The sequence below is a fragment of the Nyctibius grandis genome, chromosome 21 (genome assembly GCF_013368605.1).
Source record: "Nyctibius grandis isolate bNycGra1 chromosome 21, bNycGra1.pri, whole genome shotgun sequence".
NCBI lineage: Eukaryota > Metazoa > Chordata > Aves > Nyctibiiformes > Nyctibiidae > Nyctibius > Nyctibius grandis.
The window spans coordinates 2,820,170-2,838,002 of record NC_090678.1 but is presented as its reverse complement, the minus strand read 5'-3'; the positions used below and the strand labels follow the sequence as shown (position 1 = coordinate 2,838,002).

The 17,833-nt window shown below is 42.6% G+C and overlaps 1 protein-coding gene across 1 annotated transcript in view; it reads left to right on the top strand.

Annotated features, from left to right (window-relative positions):
• Nucleotides 1–17,833, top strand: part of HMCN1 (hemicentin 1) — a 229,266-nt gene that overhangs the window by 164,131 nt on the left and 47,302 nt on the right. The window contains exons 51-63 of the mRNA XM_068416737.1: nt 1,431–1,544; nt 2,919–3,064; nt 5,193–5,343; nt 6,087–6,290; nt 8,498–8,611; nt 10,303–10,490; nt 11,330–11,426; nt 14,058–14,219; nt 15,284–15,397; nt 15,553–15,755; nt 15,992–16,073; nt 16,204–16,335; nt 16,560–16,709. Coding sequence (XP_068272838.1) covers nt 1,431–1,544; nt 2,919–3,064; nt 5,193–5,343; nt 6,087–6,290; nt 8,498–8,611; nt 10,303–10,490; nt 11,330–11,426; nt 14,058–14,219; nt 15,284–15,397; nt 15,553–15,755; nt 15,992–16,073; nt 16,204–16,335; nt 16,560–16,709 — 1,857 coding nt within the window. The remainder of the gene's footprint in view (nt 1–1,430; nt 1,545–2,918; nt 3,065–5,192; nt 5,344–6,086; nt 6,291–8,497; nt 8,612–10,302; nt 10,491–11,329; nt 11,427–14,057; nt 14,220–15,283; nt 15,398–15,552; nt 15,756–15,991; nt 16,074–16,203; nt 16,336–16,559; nt 16,710–17,833) is intronic.

The following is a 17,833-nucleotide window of genomic DNA, read 5'->3' as shown; positions in this document are numbered from 1 at the left end:
AAATTAAATAGTGGCTCATCTCTGAGAAGGCAGACAATATAAATCATAAATAAACAGGTTACTATGGGAAGGAAATTGATGGACGTCAAAGTTGTAGAGGCCATCTGAAGTCTTAAATCTCACCAATGCATTCATGTTTACACTTCTTCTCACATTGTGGCTGTTGTTTCTGTCCATTCTCTGGAGGGAGTTAAGGGCCTCTGAAATAAAAAGGTGGTCCGGAGGCTTACATCCACCCCTGGATGTTGAATAGACTCTTTTTGCTTAGTCATGCTGATTATGCTTCCTTTCCCTTTTTCTCTGAATGAAGTGCAGAACCCTAAATCACTTCTTCCTATTGAAATATCTTCAAGAAATTTCTTGTACAGAACTATGTTAAAAAAATTTTCAAGAATCTGTAAGCGACAGGGGTTGTGATCCAAAGCACTACGGCAAATTATACACTCATTTATTACACACTATACGTGGTGGTAAGCATTCAGGTTTTCATGCTCATCTAAGGGCAGAATTTGGACCAAAGGATTGAAAATATGCTGCAGAAACCATTCAAATAATTGGGAAGCAAGAGTACAGCATGGCTGCAATTTGGACAGGCTGGATCAATGGGCTGAGGCCAACAGTACGAGGTTCAACAAGGCTCAGTGTTGGGTCCTGCACTTGGGGCACAACAACCCCACGCACCACTACAGGCTGGGGGGAGAGTGGCTGGAAAGTGCCTGGGGGAAAAGGACCTGTGGGTGTTGGTTGATGTCCGGCTGGATATTAGCCAGAGGTGTGCCCAGGTGGCCAAGGCAGCCACCAGCATCCTGGCTTGTATCAGCACTAGTGTGGCCAGCAGGACTAGGGCAGGGATCGTACCCCTGTACTCGGCACTGGTGGGGCCGCAGCTCCAATCCCGGGTGCAGGTTTGGGCCCCTCACTACAAGAACGACCTTGAGGTGCTGGAGGGAGTCCAGAGAAGGGCAACAAAGGTGGTGAAGGGTCTGGAGCACAAGTGTGATGAGGAGTGGCTGAGGGACCTGGGGGTGTTTAGCCTGGAGAAAAGGAGGCTGAGGGGAGACCTTCTTGCTCTCTTACAACTGCCTGAAAGGAGGGTGTAGTGAGGTGGGGGTCAGTCTCTTCTCCCAGGTAACAAGTGATAGGACGAGAGCAAAAGGCCTCAAGTTGCACCAGGGGAGGTTTAGATTGGAGATCAGGGACAATTTCTTCACCCAAAGGGTTATCAAGCATTGGAACAGGCTGCCCAGGGCAGTGGTGGAGTCCCCATCCCTGGAGGGATTTAAAAGCCGTGTAGATGTGGTGCTGAGGGACATGGGTTAGTGGTGGCCTTGGCAGTGCTGGGTTAACAGTTGGACTCGATGATCCTAAAGGTCCTTTCCAGCCAGAACGATTCTGTCGTTCTGTGATTATAGAATTATGTCTTTTGGCAGGTGGTCGAACCCTGCAGATTCTAAATGCGCAGGAGGACAACGCTGGAAGATACACTTGTATAGCCACAAATGAGGCTGGAGAGACTTTGAAACACTATGAAGTGAAAGTCTACAGTAAGGAAATACTTCCAACAATTTTTCTTTCTTCTATATTTTCCCTTTGCAGCGGTACCTGTCCTGGGGAACACAAGGGTTGCTGTTAGTGGCTTTGTTTAGCAAACTTCTGCATTAGCTCGTGGCATTGCTTGAGGAGACACATTGGAAAAGTTTACTGTTGCATCCTTTACAAGTGCTCCTGGTGGGCTAAAAATCTTTGTGCCACCCAGGGGAAGACATTTAAGAAACACTGACCCTGAGTTTCTTCTGAAATGCTTTTGGTAATGATTTTCAAATCAGACGGATGCAGCACAGTGGGAGATGCGAACAGAGAATCTCATGAGCAAAGAAACTATTTTAGGAAAGAAAAGGAGGGGAGGGGACCTGTAACATCTAATGGGAAACTTTCCTGAGTAAGGTAAAACAGGAGGATACTATTTTTATATCCTTCCATAAAGCTTTCCCATTCAAGGCTTCCTGTCAGCACGTTGTCCTTTGAGCATCCGTGCCTAATACTCTATTTTAATGCTCAAACTCTTTGTTATGGGCTCAGTCAAGCATGATTTTTCATCTTTTTTTTTATTTCCTAGTCTGAACTGGAGTTTAGTTTGCTCCCTCACAGTAACCATGCTGTTATTTTAATTACAATAAGTCCCTAATAAGGCCCCATTGGATTCAGGATAATGAGAAGATAACAAGAGTTCATTACTGAAGTATGGCTATGTGGCAACAGAAAGCCCCCCAGCCCCACATGCCATTGCAACTGTCAGTTGTTACAGGAGAATTTAAAATTTCCCATTGAAAAAAAGAATGGAAAATGCTTTGAAAGCATTTAAAATAATTTAAAAGATATTATGAGACCAAGGTGGGGGGTAGCTGAAGAATTTTGAAATGTTCTGTTCTCATTCTGATTCAGAAGGAAATGAGATTTTGCAACACTGGGATTTCAATGGAATGGAAATGTTGAGTTTTGACCAGCTACTCTGAGTGTGGACTTCAGTTCAAACATATGTTTTTGAGAATATTAGTTTCCATTAAAATGCTTTTTAATGACTGCAGTACACTGAACTTTATAGAATTCAAGCCAAGCACATAATAAAGTGCTATAGCTAGGTAAGGCTGTGGTTAGGTTTGGATGTCTAGAACTGTTGAACACAGTTTTATATATTGTTATATATAATACATATACTAAAAATAGTTTAAAATACATATATATATATATATATAAAAAATGAAAATTCAGCTATAGGGAAGGAGCAGACTATAGGGGGAATGCACTTGCTTTCCCTGAGGTTGCCATCCAGGTTTTCCCTGTGTCCAGTTGATTTTGAAATGCTGCATAAGACGTTAAGTCATGAAAGTCTCTCTCTCTCTCCCTTTGTTTTTGTGCAGTTCCACCCTCCATTAACAGAGGGGATATCTCGGGGATGGGTCTCTCCCCTAAAGAAGTGAAGATCAAAGTAAACCACAGCCTTACCCTGGAGTGTGAAGCTCACGCCGTTCCTGCTGCTGCCATCAGCTGGTACAAGGACGGACAGGCCAGTCACCAACTTAATTCCCACTTTTTCCCACTGTCCTGCTGGCAGGGTCACCCCTCGCGCATCTTATGACGTTTGCCGTTGGCCAGACCTCCACAAATTGACACCCTTGCTTTTTTGTGGGTGCTTGGCAGTGCCACTGAGACATCAGTGCTGGAGTTCCCAGGGCCTGCCACTGGCCTGTGCTTTAAAGGGGAGGGCCCTGCCCAGCAGTAGCATCCCATGGTATGACCACATGTCACTTTGCCATTGTGTAAAGTCCCCAAAGGCATCGTTACAGAACGGCCCCACGCTTGGTTCCTCTAAGTGCTGCCCTTGCAGCAGTTGCAGAGAGCCTCCCGCTTGGTTCTGGCAGAGCTCACGAAGCCACAAAAGCATCTGGATCCTCTGCGAGGGGGAATGAGGTGTGGTTCCTGCCACACGCAGCCTTCACAACAGCAGCGGTCCGGAGGAGGAGCGCTTTGGAAGGGCAATGCCACGGGATCGTCCTGATGTGCAGCCTGCCAGGGGCTGACTATAAATAAAAAGGAAACAGTGCCACTTTTCTGTAAGAAAGGAGAATATAATCTTGTGCTTTAGCTGTTCTTGGTAGGACACATCATGTGGCAGACTGCTGCACCAGCTCTTCCCGGATTTACCGAGCACGCAGAAGCAGCCTGTCTATACACTCTCTGTCTGTCTTGAGCATATACTGTAATTCTGGGACCTCCCGGGTGTACTGATGGTGCTGCCAGTGAAAAATGATGTTGGGGAGACTTGAGATGTCCACAAAGAGAAGATGGTGGCTGTAAGCAGCTTGCTGTCACTGTCAGAGCAGCAGCTTTTGCTTAGGTTGCCCCTGGGCAAATGGCTGTCACTCACATCCATGGAGTAAATTGTCCCCTGCAGGCCAGGAGTTCAGTGCTGGCGCCCTAATGTGTTCTGTTTTGATTATTGAGAGATACAGGTTGCATTAGTGTAGTCCCTACTGTCCCGTGTGGTGTAAATTTTAGGGACAGTAATGTCTGATCCTGTGTATCTCTGCGTTGCTGCTGCATCCATTTTATGTTCACACCGTGTCCTTGCTGGGCAGCAGATCCTACTGGTTGTGTGGCTGTAGGGTGAGTTAGATCAGGTTGTTCCCCTCATAGAAAACTGATAGTTTTACACGTGTGGGTTTTTCCATCAGCTCATTGACTTGGCCAGTGAGTTCAGGGATTGAATTGGCCTGAAGGGAGGTTGTAGTGAAGTGGGAGTCGGCCTCTTCTCCCAGGCAACTAGCGATAGGACAAGAGGACACAGCCTCAAGCTTTGCCAGGGGAGGTTCAGGTTGGACATTAGGAAGCATTTCTTCTCAGCAAGGGTCATTAGGCATTGGAAGGGGCTGCCCAGGGAGGTGGTGGAGTCCCCATCTCTGGAGGTGTTTAAGAAGAGACTGGCCATGGCACTTAGTGCCATGGTCTAGTTGCCATGGTGGTGTCAGGGCAATAGTTGGACTCGATGATCCCAGAGGTCTCTTCCAACCTGATTGATTCTGTGATTCTGTGATTTTAATCAAATACCATGAGAACCCTTGCCTGATGGGGATGGCACTGCTCCTTTCAGCAGCAGCTTGCAGCTGGGGTTCAGAGTCATGTCAAACCACATCCTCTGGAGACCAGCTGCCACGATCAGAAGGGTGAAGATGCAGAGTTTCTGACAGCCATGAAAAGAAAACTGTCTCCAGGAACTTGGAGCTTCATCAAGTTTACTGAGGGAGGAAAAGCTTTTGGTCTGAGGGAAAGGAGGAGCAGATGAGACGAGAGCTGGGCTGCACCACCTGTGGCCAAGGCTGCCGTCCCAGGAGCACCCCGCTTAGGACTGTGTCCTAAGTGGTGACCTCCAGTATTTGGTGTCCTAAGCAACTGCTTTCTTTGCTTAGATTGAAAGCGGGCCTTGCTGGAGGCATTAACAAAAAAGGAAGGACCTTCTGCAAAGGGAATACCAAAACCAAAATAGTCTCCTACTCCCAGTATACTGCCTTAGGAAGGGTTTTGAAGCAACCTGAATTTGACCAAAAGAGAGATGCCATCATATTGTTTCCACAAATACGGCTATTTCTAGTGTATGTTTCGCCAAGTATTAATTCCCACGTAAAATTACATTACAGCCACTTAAACCAGATGCTCATGTCGTTATCCAAGCTAGTGGCCGTACTCTGCAGATCAAGGAGGCTCAAGTATCAGACACCGGTCGTTACACTTGTCTGGCATCCAACATTGCTGGAGAGGATGAAGTGGAATTTGATGTAAATATACAAGGTAAACAGAATTCAAATAATAAAATTCTTTTGGTAGCCTCCTTAGCTAATGTTCTGGGGTGTTGGAATGCTTTATAATTTTGTATCCTTTACGCCTGCTTGGTCTAATACAATGCTCTTGTGTTTTGTGTGATTTTTATTTCATGTCTGTTTTACTCGTCTTTAAGAATTACAGTATCTGATTATTCTTTCTTCCACATTTTGTGACTTATGCAGTGTTTCTGAAGTCAGTGGAATGACACAGTCACTCTGATCTTCCTCTAAGCTATGTGAAAAGGTTGTAATTTAGCTTAAACTAAGGCATCATATTTTACTTATGTGTATTGAGTAGTACTTAGAGGTCCCAGACATACGCATCCTGTTGGCCTACACACTGTGTGTAAATAAAGGAAAATAATTGTTAGTCATTTCTGAAAATTTAGACAAAATTAGAACTTGAGTGAAACCAGATACCTTACTATTTGAGTATTATTGTTGATTAATACCCTCTGTGTTTTGCTATCAGCTCTTCTTACACTGTTACTTATTAGTCTTCAGAAAATATTCAGTAAATTGCTTAATCGTTCATTCTGATGAAAAGATCTAGAATTTTCCTGGCTAATCTAAACTAGGGGGAAGGGTTAATTTAATACACTTATTTTTTATTGCTACTATTTAACTATTACAGTATCTTTTCATTTCTTGACTTCAAAACTAGCTGTTTCTGTTGTAAAATTCTAACGTTTTTCCCCTCCTCGGTTGTAGTTCCTCCTAGTTTCCAAAAGCCGTATAAGGAATGGGAAGCCGGTAACACGGTAGATACAGGAAGAGGTGGAGAAAGTAAAGATGTGATAGTCAACAATCCCCTTTCGCTGTACTGTGAGACCAACGCTGTTCCTCCTCCAGTTCTTACCTGGTATAAAGATGGCTACCCTCTGAGCTCTAGTGATAAAGTACTGATATTACCGGGTGAGTATTTAAAACGCCACTCTCTGACCTTAAGAAATGGTGTTAGTGGTACTGTTTGTGCAGGAATAAACTTTTCCCCTTCAAAACAGAATCCCAGACTGGTTGGGGTTGGAAGGGACCTCTGGAGATCATCCAGTCCACCCCCTGCCCAAGCAGGGTCACCCAGAGCACGTTGCACAGGGTCGTGTCCAGGTGGGTTTGAATATCTCCAGAGAAGGAGACTCCCCACCCTCCCTGGGCAGCCTGTGCCAGGGCTCTGGCACCCTCACAGCAAAGAAGTTTTTCCTGATTTTCAGACGGAACTTCCCATGTTTCAGTTTGTGCCCATTGCCCCTTGTCCTGTCACTGGGCACCACTGAGAAGAGTCTGGCCCCCTCCTCTTGACACCCACCCCTAAGGTATTTGTAAGCATTGATAAGATCCCCCCTCAGTCTGCTCTTCTCCAGCTGAACAGCCCCAGCTCCCTCAGCCTCTCCTCATACCAGAGATGCTCCAGCCCTCTGACCATCTCCGTACCCCTCCGCTGGACTCTCTCCAGTAGTTCCTTGTCTTTCTTGAACTGGAGGGCCCAGAATTGGACACAGTTACTCCAGGTGTGGCCTCACCAGGGCCGTGTAGAGGGGGAGGAGAACCTCCCTCGACCTGCTGCCCACACTCTCCCTCATGCACCCCAGGACACCATTGGCCTTCCTGGCCCCAAGGGCACATTGTTGGCTCATGGGGAACTTCTTGTCCCCCAGAACTCCCAGGTCCTTCTCTGCAGAGCTGCTTTCCCACAGGTCATCCCCCAGCCTGTACTGGTGCATGGGGTTATTCCTCCCAAGGTGCAGGACCCTACACTTGCCCTTGTTGAACTTCATGAAGTTCCTCTCCCCCAGCTCTCCAGCCTGTCCAGGTCTCGCTGAATGGCAGCACGGCCTGCTGGGCTATCGGCCACTCCTGCCAGCTTTGTGTCATCAGGAGACTTGCTGAGGGTACACTCAGCCCCTTCGTCCAGGTCATTAATGAATAAGTTAAATAAGTTAAAAACAGTTAAAACACTGCATTAATGTTCTTTTCAGACTTTCTTGACTTGAAATGTTTCTCTCCAGTCCTTGGACTTAAGCTGTTCCCTCTTTCATTTAAAAAGTAGTCCCTAAAATGATGTGAATGTGACCATTTACCTTTCATATGATGTGGTGAAAAAGAAAATACAACAATGCTACCTTCTCTCTGATGTGTTCCTGATTTATTTTCTTATTAAGTTTTGCTTTCACAAAATCATAATTGGAGTAGAAAAGCCTCTTAACCAGGGAGTGAGGAATAGAAATAACGTTTCCAGAAGCAAAATCATAGAATCGCAGAATCGTTTTGGTTGGAAAGGACCTTTAAGATCATCGAGTCCAACGATTAAGCCAGCACTGCCAAGCCCACCACTAACTCATGACCCTCAGCACCACATCTACACGGCTTTTAAATCCCTCCAGGGATGAGGACTCCACCACTGCCCTGGGCAGCCTGTTCCAACGCTTGATAACACTGGATAAATGGCCATGAGCTCGTACTTAACCTCACATGGGAAAGGGAAGAGAGGTGCTTGTAATGCTGAGAGGACAAAAAGGGAGCCTTTCTGTGCAGAGGCTGGTTTGGGATGGTGCGTGTAAAGAAGGACAGTGGTGGGGAGATCTTTTTGACTACCTATTGCTCATCTGTTGGGAGACCAATGACAACCACTCCCCAAATTTATTCCCAATATGTCCTCTCTGCAGCTATTTATGTGGCTATGCTTTAAATGAGGAATAGAGTGAGAAGTAAAAATAGTATGGATCTATGAGCTTCATAAGTGAATTTTTTCAGTTTGGAACAGCTTTACCAGAATATTCTGCGCTTATATTTCCTTTTGTCTGTTAACTCTCTGTCACCTTGCTGAGAAATATTTCTGGTTTAGATTGAAGAATAATGTCTGGCTACATATTGCTGAAGAACATTATTCCTTTCTGTGGAATTAATTAATCTCTTCTAACATTTCAGTATGAACGTTGCTGAATTCCAAGCATCTGCCAGTAGAAAAAGTAGCAAGGAAATAAAAGTCTTCAGTTACTTATAATTCAGAACAAATGCTGACCATTCATAAATTTGCTTGCTCTAGGTCTCTGGTGAAATGTAGTGTGGAAATGATGGAAACTGCTCAATGCTGCATTTAAATCTTGAATGTATTTTCCTTGCAGGAGGCCGGGTGTTGCAGATCCCACGGGCACAGGCTGAAGATGCGGGGAGATACATGTGTGTGGCAGTAAACGAAGCCGGGGAGGATTCCATTCATTACGACGTCCGCGTGCTCTGTGAGCTTTCCTGCTTTCCTTTTTATTTTTAATGACAAAAGTTGTTTTCTGTGGAAACTAATGGAGCATTATAGTCCAGGTTCACTTAATGCTTTTAAAGTTTATTAATTGTGCATATTTGTAAACTCTGAAATTAATGTGTTTATTATAAGGTGCTAGAGTTTTGTAGAGGTATACAGAATTGCATGAAAATAGTGTTAATGTTGGTAGTTCAGTATGGTTTTAGGTTGTCATTATAGGAACTCAATTGCGTTATCCCTTTCAGCAGAAAGAAAAGTATATGTAGAAATCCAGGTTTTATCTTGGTGTCTCTTGTTTCCTATCCAGTTTCCAGTTCAAAATTCTGACCTAGTAGACTTTTCTCTCTCCTTATTTTGGTCATAATTTTCTAAAATACCTGCCAAACTCTCACAGAAAGCTTTTGTATTCTACTTACATTGTCTGTTCATGTACTCAAGGTTTTGGCCTTGGGAAACACTTAGTTCTTTACCTCTATTTCTGTATCTACCAACTGAAAACACTGGTTTATTGTTAGGATGGGGTCCTACCTTGGAAATCCTCTTTTATTCTGGCAGCAAAGAACAGACTAGCTGGAAAATGAGTCTCTTTATGTCTCTTTCACCTCGTCTTCTTTATGGCTGCTGTGAATAAGTGTACTTCTGCAGTCCCCTGAGTTACACTGAGTTGTTCCAGCTGAACTAGTCCTGGGATTTTATTATCTTTCACTACTTTCTTATAAAATCCCAATCTAAAAGATTGGTGGGTAATCTTAAAAAAACAAACAAACAAACAAACAACAAAAAGCCCTGGGAGATACTAAGTGTCACAGTTTAAGGATGGGCTGACTATTAAACCAGTGGCAGACGCTCTCTGTTAACCCTCCTCTGCCCCCCCAGAAGAGGGAGGGAAAGGGAAAAGGGAGAGAGACTTATGGGTTGGAAAGATAAAACAGTTTTGATGAACTGTAATAATGAAAAAGAGTATAATAGTAATGGAAATAATTAAATATATACAAATATGTACAAACCCAAGATCAAACTCCCCCGATGTCGGTCATGTCACCACCGGCACTGCAGAGCAGGCTCCGGGAAGGCCCAGGCTGGGCCCAGTGACGGTCGGGAACTGGATTCAGAGATGCTTGGATCGGGATTGGGGGCAGCAGGAAAACGGACAGAGTCCTCTTGGGACACCGGCCATGGCAGAAGGGCGAGAAGGGAGAAGAAAGGGCCGAAGGCTCAAACCGCCCAAAGGCTCAAGCAGCAGAAGCAGGCCGAGACCCCCGTGATCCCCCCGCTTTATACTGAGAATTATGTATGGGTTGGAATACCTGCGTTGGTCAATTTTGGGTCACCTGCCCTGTCCGCTCCTCCCTGCAGGTGCAACCCCCCTGCAGCTCTTCACTCGTAAGCAGTGAGGAATTTAGCAGTGACCTTGGTTTCTCTAAGAATAAGTACAGCAGGAGCCTTTCTGCATAACATCCCTACAGATGCCTCAGTGATAACTACAAACTTCGAGCGTTATCAGTCCTGGAAGCAGACGCTGTCTGCAACACATGCACTTAGTGTCAGAAAGTGCAGTTACTTAGAGAGACTGAGCTGAAAGTAAAAATCACTGAAAGGAAAATGGGTCTGGTCTAGGCCAAACCAGGACACGAAGTCACAGTGTTCTTGTCATGTGCTGCTCTTCCGTAGTGCCACCATCCATCAGTGGAGCTGACGGTGACCTGCCCGAGGAAGTGACTGTGCTTGTGAACAAGGTTGCAGTGATGGACTGTGTGGCAAGTGGTAGCCCTTCTCCAAGCATTACCTGGCAAAAGGACGGCCATGTCCTGGCAGAAGATGGCAAACACACATTTCTGTCCAATGGAAGGAGGTTACAGGTAGCTTTTCGTGAATAACTGATTTTTAGCATCATAACCACAAGCTGCCCATAAAGACAAAACTGTTTAGATTTGCTGAGTATGAGACTCTGAATTTTTTTTTTCCTACAAGGTGCTGCAAGCCTGTAAAGTGTTTGTCCCTTGTCCCTGTCCCTTGGCTGCTTCTTCTCACTCCTGTGTAGTTCCCTCAGTTGTGCTGACCCGACTGTGGGGTCATGCTGTGGTCTGCATCAGTGAAATCACTTGGTTTAAAATAATGTTGATTTTTGTGGAGAACAACTTGTTGCTGTCAGTTTGGTCCAACTTTCCCTAACAGAGTTTAATTATTGCAAAATGTATTTTTTTCCTAAATTTAAAGAAAATAGTCAATTCTGAAGAATGTCCCCCCTCCTCAAGGGATGATACTGGATGAAACTGTTAAAACAGTTAGAGAGCTGAGCTTAATTCTCTTCTTTTTCATAGCATGATGTAAGAATACAATAAAATACAAAAACCATATAGAACATTAAGATTTTTGTGTGAAATAGTTTGTGAATAGTTGTTTTGTTATTCAATTTGAATGAATTTAATGTGAAAGGTTCTATGTTGACTTTTCTGGAGGTTTGAGACGCACAGATTTGCGTAAGAGATTCTGAAAGGAGAATCATCAGGGGAAGTTTCTCGGATTCGCTTCTTCATAACACTGCAAAGGCATTAGCAAAAAACCAAATAAAAAAAAAATAAACCCTGCAGACTTGCAGGCCTTGAAGACCTTGGGGTCTTTGGGGAGACACCAAAACTTGATCCTTTAACAGTAAATTGTATATTAGCTCAAAACCAATCTTGTTTCTTTTTCTTAGATTTTGAATTCCCAAATAACAGATACTGGCAGGTACGTCTGCATTGTGGAAAACGTAGCTGGAAGTGCCAAAAAGTATTTTAACCTAAATGTTCATGGTAAGTACAATACTCTGTGATTTTCTGATTGTCTTCTTTCAAATGTTAATTTAGCTGGAACGTGTTAATTTTAGTGGAGTGCTTAGGCACATGCTTAGGTTCATGCATGTAAATTGTCTTATTGGGTGTAATGGAGATTCTGACATACTAGAAATTGAATATAAATTTAAAGTACCTTGGCAAAATGAGCTTGTGATACCCCATGGCTGCTTTTTTTTTTTTTTTTTGTTGAGTTAGAATAGGATTAAAATAAATTTGGTCTTTTGGCATCACAAGTCTAAAACAAATACAATCAAGAAATTAAGACATTTTCCATTATTTTAAAACACAGCCTCTCTACCACCTTCCCTTACCTCTCCTAATAGCTTCAGAAAATCAGGATATCTCTAATTAACATTTCAGAGTTATCCTTCACTTCTCCTTCTATTTCTGCCCACTCTTCCTCCCACCACTTTCAGCTTTCCGTTCTGAATTGAAGAGCAAATAAGCATTACTCCCACAAAACAATCTGCAGAATTACAGTTAAAACCTCACAAGGAATACTGGCAGCTACGTCTTTATCTACTTTCACAGTACGATTTGGAGACTTATATCCCAGTCACATATACAGCAAATTTACATACTAAATGAAACAAATTTATAGTGTTGTTGTTTTTTTCTAGTCAGTAATACAATTGACCAAAATCAGTGTTGTCATGGGAAGAATTTGCCTTGGAGTTGTTCTCTGAGAAGTTATTTTCTTTCGGTGGAGTCTATCCAGATTTCCTGATGTTTGAGTTTTGTTTTAAAATCAAAATATTTTGCTTTTCTTGACGTTTCTGTTTCAATTTAAACTTCTTGTCTTTAAAAGAGTTATTATGACTATAGTCTAATACTATTATTTTAAAAGAAATATTTGCATGAAGCTTCAATTCTAGCTCAACAGTATTACCAGTTTAGGTTTATTAATCTCTGAATGCAGTTTCATTTGAAAAATTAGACTATAGCTCTTCAGAAAAGGACCACCCAGGGTGAAGCAGTGATGGAAATGCATTATCACTAAGCAGCATGATCTTTGTTTTGTCAGTGACAAAAAAAGGTTATTTTCCAGCATTTTTGTATGTTTCTAATGGAACAGCTTTCATAAATTTAAATAAAATATTAAAGACGATGCTCTTTAATAAGTTAACAAATTCACTTCTTGTCTCAAAGGTAATAAAACTAAAATAAAACCTTCTCAAACATTGAAAATAAGCATCTAGTTTTAAATTCTCAACCTCTAACCTTAACATATAATAAATAGGTAATTTTCACACTGAATACTAAAATGGAGCCCCTTACTGCACTTGTATGCAGATTGTCCGTGGTACGTTTGTGAGTGGTTTGCACACGCCGTGAAGGTTGCAGAATTTGAAATGAAATTTGAAATATGTAATAAATTGTATAGTTTAAGCCAAATGCATTAAAAGATATCTCAGATTTAGGCCTGTATATTTAATTGCCCACTGTCTTGCACTGCCAGTAATCACATCTGTGGGAAAGTAACTGTAAAAGTAAATAAATATAAATGACTATAAAATGTCAGCAGATCAGAATGCTCCGTTTATTCTAGCAAACCGTTTTACGCTCGTTATTGGGGAAATAACCTTCAGTTATTCCAAGCTGAAAAATATGGACTGAATTCACCCATTTACATTGACTCCTCTTGTTTCTGCAGTGCCACAGAGGAGCAATAAACTTGGCTTAATGACTGTTTTGTGTCATTCAAGTGACAGAAAGCAGCTGGACTATTGCTGGTGGATGTGGTCCAAAATACTTTAACGTTTCTGTCTTTGAAGAAGAGGATTCCATGTGGTCTTTGGAATGATTTTTCCACCCAATAGAGCCAAGAACATGCTTTTGCTTTCCTCTTAAGTGTTTTATAGATCCACGCTGCAAAAAAACGTGGAAACTAAAACTTGGGGTTTATTAAAAGGAAGAGATTTACAGTTATTTCATTTTAAATAGTTCATGTAGAAAGGTCAAATGTCAGAATATTCTGGTATTTAAAAATACTGGGACTTGTAAGCTTGAAAATGCACCCTTAGAGCAATGCTTGCATGCCAGAATTTCAAACTGCTTAGCTCACTATTAAACAACAGGTTTGTCTGGTTAACAAAAGAACTCTGAACTATCTCAGAAAGAATCATTTTTTCATTCTCTATAATGAGAAAATGGACTATTTCAGAAAGAACAGGAGCAATACAATATCAGGAAGAAATTATACGTAGTCATCCTACATATGCTGACAAGGTAAATCTAGTCTGTCCTGCCTTACATAGCAAACGTCCTATGAGTACAACATTTTAAAATTGATAGTGCGTTAGTCAGGAACTCCAGGATCTGTTATAAGTTAATGAGCCTTCCCAGATCCCAAGCACAGAAGGACTGCAGATGAAACAGTTGGATTTTTTGTGAATTATAGGAACAGGAATGACCATTAGATTGGCTTCAGTCATATTTTCAGATACATCCAAAAATCCATTCATAGGGTGTGAAATGTTTTTGCAACTTGGCCCTTGGGCAAAACTCAGCAATTCAGCTTTATTTTAGTAAATCAGGATCTTGTGGAATATTGTGTGATAGATAGTATTAATGTATTTCTCCCCGCAGTTCCTCCGAGTATCGTTGGTACTAATCCTGAGAATTTGACTGTGGTGGTGAATAATTTCATCTCTCTGACTTGTGAGGTCACTGGCTTTCCACCTCCTGATCTCAGCTGGCTCAAGAATGGAAAACCTATCAGTTCGAATACGAACGCGTTCATTGTGCCTGGTGAGGAATCTCGACTATTTCGAGAGCCTTTGGACTCCACTTCTGTCTCTTTTGTCTTGATAAGGGCCATGGCCATTATTTATGGAGCCAGTATATTCTTAGTATTGCTCCAGTGAGTAGACAAGACACTTGGTCTACTGTTTTAATAATTTCTTGGCTGTTGGGTGGGTTCACTTTTAAAGAAAACTGGCTCAGACTGAAAGACTCACCTCGGAAATTATGACGGAGGCGAAGTTAAATTATTCTGTAAAGTATAAAAACCTTCTCACTTACTTCACTGGGAAACTGGATTAACCCTGCTGAACTCTCAGGAAGAAATCCTTGTATTTGAATATTGTCTTAACCATTCAAAGCTTCTCACTCAATAAGATCCCTGAGTGTGTGTGTCGTTGCTGCTTCTGCTCTTTATCTTCAGCCCAGGGTATCGACTGCAGATCACTTGCTGTGGGATAGTGACAGAGTTAAGTGGAAAGGGCGTATTTATGTTAGGAGACAGCAGTTAGCTGCTACAAAGAAACATGTCTAAAAGGAGTATTTGTGATGCAAACTTAACAATTAACAGCACTAATGAAATTTATGCTAAATTTTTAGTTGTCTTGACTGGGGTTTTTTTTAAGGATAAATGAACCTTAAAAAGCAATAGCAATGCGGTGTTTTTTTTGAATCTGAGGTTAATTTAGTGCCTGTGCTCAGTCTGTTGGACCCATAATTTTAAAATAGCATTTGAGGTTGATGCCTCTTCTCCCAGGCAACTAGCGATAGGACAAGAGGACACAGCCTCAAGCTTCGCCAGGGGAGGTTCAGGTTGGACATTAGGAAGCATTTCTTCTCAGCAAGGGTCATTAGCCATTGGAAGGGGCTGCCCAGGGAGGTGGTGGAGTCACCATCTCTGGAGGGGTTTAAGAAAAGCCTGGACATGGCACTTAGTGCCATGGTCTAGTTGCCATGGTGGTGTCAGGGCAATGGTTGGACTCGCTGATCCCAGAGGGCTCTTCCAACCTGGTTGATTCTGTAATTCTGTGATAACCACAGAATAAATCTCAAGCCTTCTCTCTTTACTTCAGGTGCTCGGACTCTGCAGATTCCCCGAGCCAAACTACCAGATGATGGTGAATATACTTGTATTGCCAGAAATCAAGCTGGTGAAAGTCAGAAGAAGAGCTTCCTAACTGTCCTTGGTCTGTTTTTTTTACTATTTTCTGAAACACTATCTGTTGCTTTGAAAATGCAGTATTTTGTGTGTATTTTTATTAGGTTGTTTTTTGCCCTCTCACAAACCAAAGGCACAAATGATTCTCTGATTCTATGAAATAACTCTGAGCTGCTTCTACAGTGCCCCCAAGCATCAAAGACCACAGTGGAACCTCACTGACAGTGCTGAATGTGCGAGTGGGCACCCCAGTGACGTTAGAGTGCGAATCCAATGCTATTCCACCACCAGTCATCACCTGGTACAAGAACAGGCGCATAATTGCCGAGTCTGCCAATGTGGAGATCTTAGCAGATGGGCAAACGTTACGGATCAAGGGTGCAGAGGTAGGCCAGGCTGTGGGATGCTGCATCTGCTGCCACTCTGCTACTGTTAAGCAATTATTTTGCTCTTTATTGTTGCATTCTACCAGCTGTATGTAGGACATGTATTTGCTGGAGGCCTTTCATTCTGTTAAATGGACCTTGAGTTGGCAGAGGCAAAGGCTGTTAATATCTCTGAATTGTAGCATTAAAATAAGACTCCATAATAAGTTTTTTTTTTTAATTTATTTTTATTTTAGGTTTCTGACACGGGCCAGTATGTGTGCAAAGCCATAAATATTGCAGGGCAAGATGATAAAAATTTCCATCTTAATGTTTACGGTGAGCATACTCTGCATTATCTGCAGTAGTTATTATAATACCACAGACATGGTAGAGTAGATAATTCAAACTCGGTTTACAAAAATATTTGGTAACCAAACTATTCTTACTGCTTCCATTCCATTTATAGTGCCACCAAATATAGAAGGCCCTGAACAAGAGCTGGTCAATGAAACTGTCAGCAATCCTGTTACCTTTGTGTGTGATGCTACTGGAATCCCTCCACCAACATTAGTGTGGCTTAAGAATGGAAAACCAATAGGTAACGTTCTCACTCTCTTTTCTGTTCTTTTTCCCCCCTTTGGGGCACCAGTGTGCTCTTTGCTCTCTATTTTTTGTTTCTTCTTCATCTGACTCTAGAGAGACTCTTATGTTAATTGACTGGAATCTTTGTTTTGTTTTGAAATTTTGATGAAAAAATTTCTCAGGATGCGTTGGCTCTCTGTGGCCTGGTTTGGAATGAACTACTTGTTTACATATTTTCAGAAAACTCCGATTCTCTTGAAGTTCATATTTTATCCGGTGGAAGCAAACTTCAGATCGCTCGCTCTCAGCTTCTAGACAGTGGGACCTACACATGTATTGCCTCAAATGTAGAGGGAAAAGCTCAGAAAAGTTACGTGCTTTCTATCCAAGGTAAGGCATGAGAGTGCAGTGAGCTGAACTGCTTAATAATTGGTTGAGTATGACACTGTGTCTGTATTAGAGACACGGAGATAACATGAACAGAGCTGTTGGAGCGAGTCCAGAGGAGGCCACCAAGATGCTCAGAGGGCTGGAGCCCCTCTGCTATGGAGACAGGCTGAGAGAGTTGGGGCTGTTCAGCCTGGAGAGGAGAAGGCTCCGGGGAGACCTTCTAGCACCTTCCAGTACCTGAAGGGGCTACAGGAAAGTGGGAGAGGGGCTTTTTACAAGGGCTTCGAGTAACAGTGCTTCGCTGCACGTCACCCTTACACTGCAACTATCTTTCTTCTCCTCTCTTCCTAACGACTTATCCCCATTAATTGTGCTAGTTCCCTGTCCAATGAGATGCCTATTCTATAGCACCTCGTCTCTATGCTATCGTCCCTTCCCATGCTGGCAGTTGCTGGTTGAGGAAGAAGAGGCAGCATGAGCTGAGTGTGCTGGCACATCCCTGTGTGGTAGACAGCCATGAGCAGGCCAAACAGAACTCGTACCTGTTCGTCATAGCGATCATTCTTCGAGGGTGCTGATTTTCGTGTGTGTCCTTGCCTGCTTGCCAATTTTTCCCCAAGTTTAGGTTATCAAGCTGCTTTTTTGATCGAATGCGACTGAAATAGCTTGAAATGCTCAAAACTTACTAGTGGGACTGGCAGTCTTGACTCCATGGACAGCATGAGTGTCATCCTTGGGCCTTAGGAGGACAGGCTGAGAAGAGCTGCTAGTTGGGATGGAGTAAATGTGTGTCTCTCAACAGGAATATGATGGTCTTGGTGCAGTAGAGCTTTTGACTGTGCACTAAGCACCTGCTCAAGAGTTAAGCAGGCATTTAATTGTGACGGTGCATTGTGATGTTTAATGAAACGGGATTTTGCCATGGTATTATTGTACATGTTAGCATTGTTTGATAACTGTTGATGTTAAATGTAATGGTAATGATACACGGTTTTTATAATTTTGTAAATTAGCTGTTTTGAGGAATGATTAAAGTGGATTTGAATTTATCTTTGCAGAAACCTCTCCAGAAACAAGATAATCATATACTTTCTAAACTAGATTTGAATGGAAGTACTGCAATG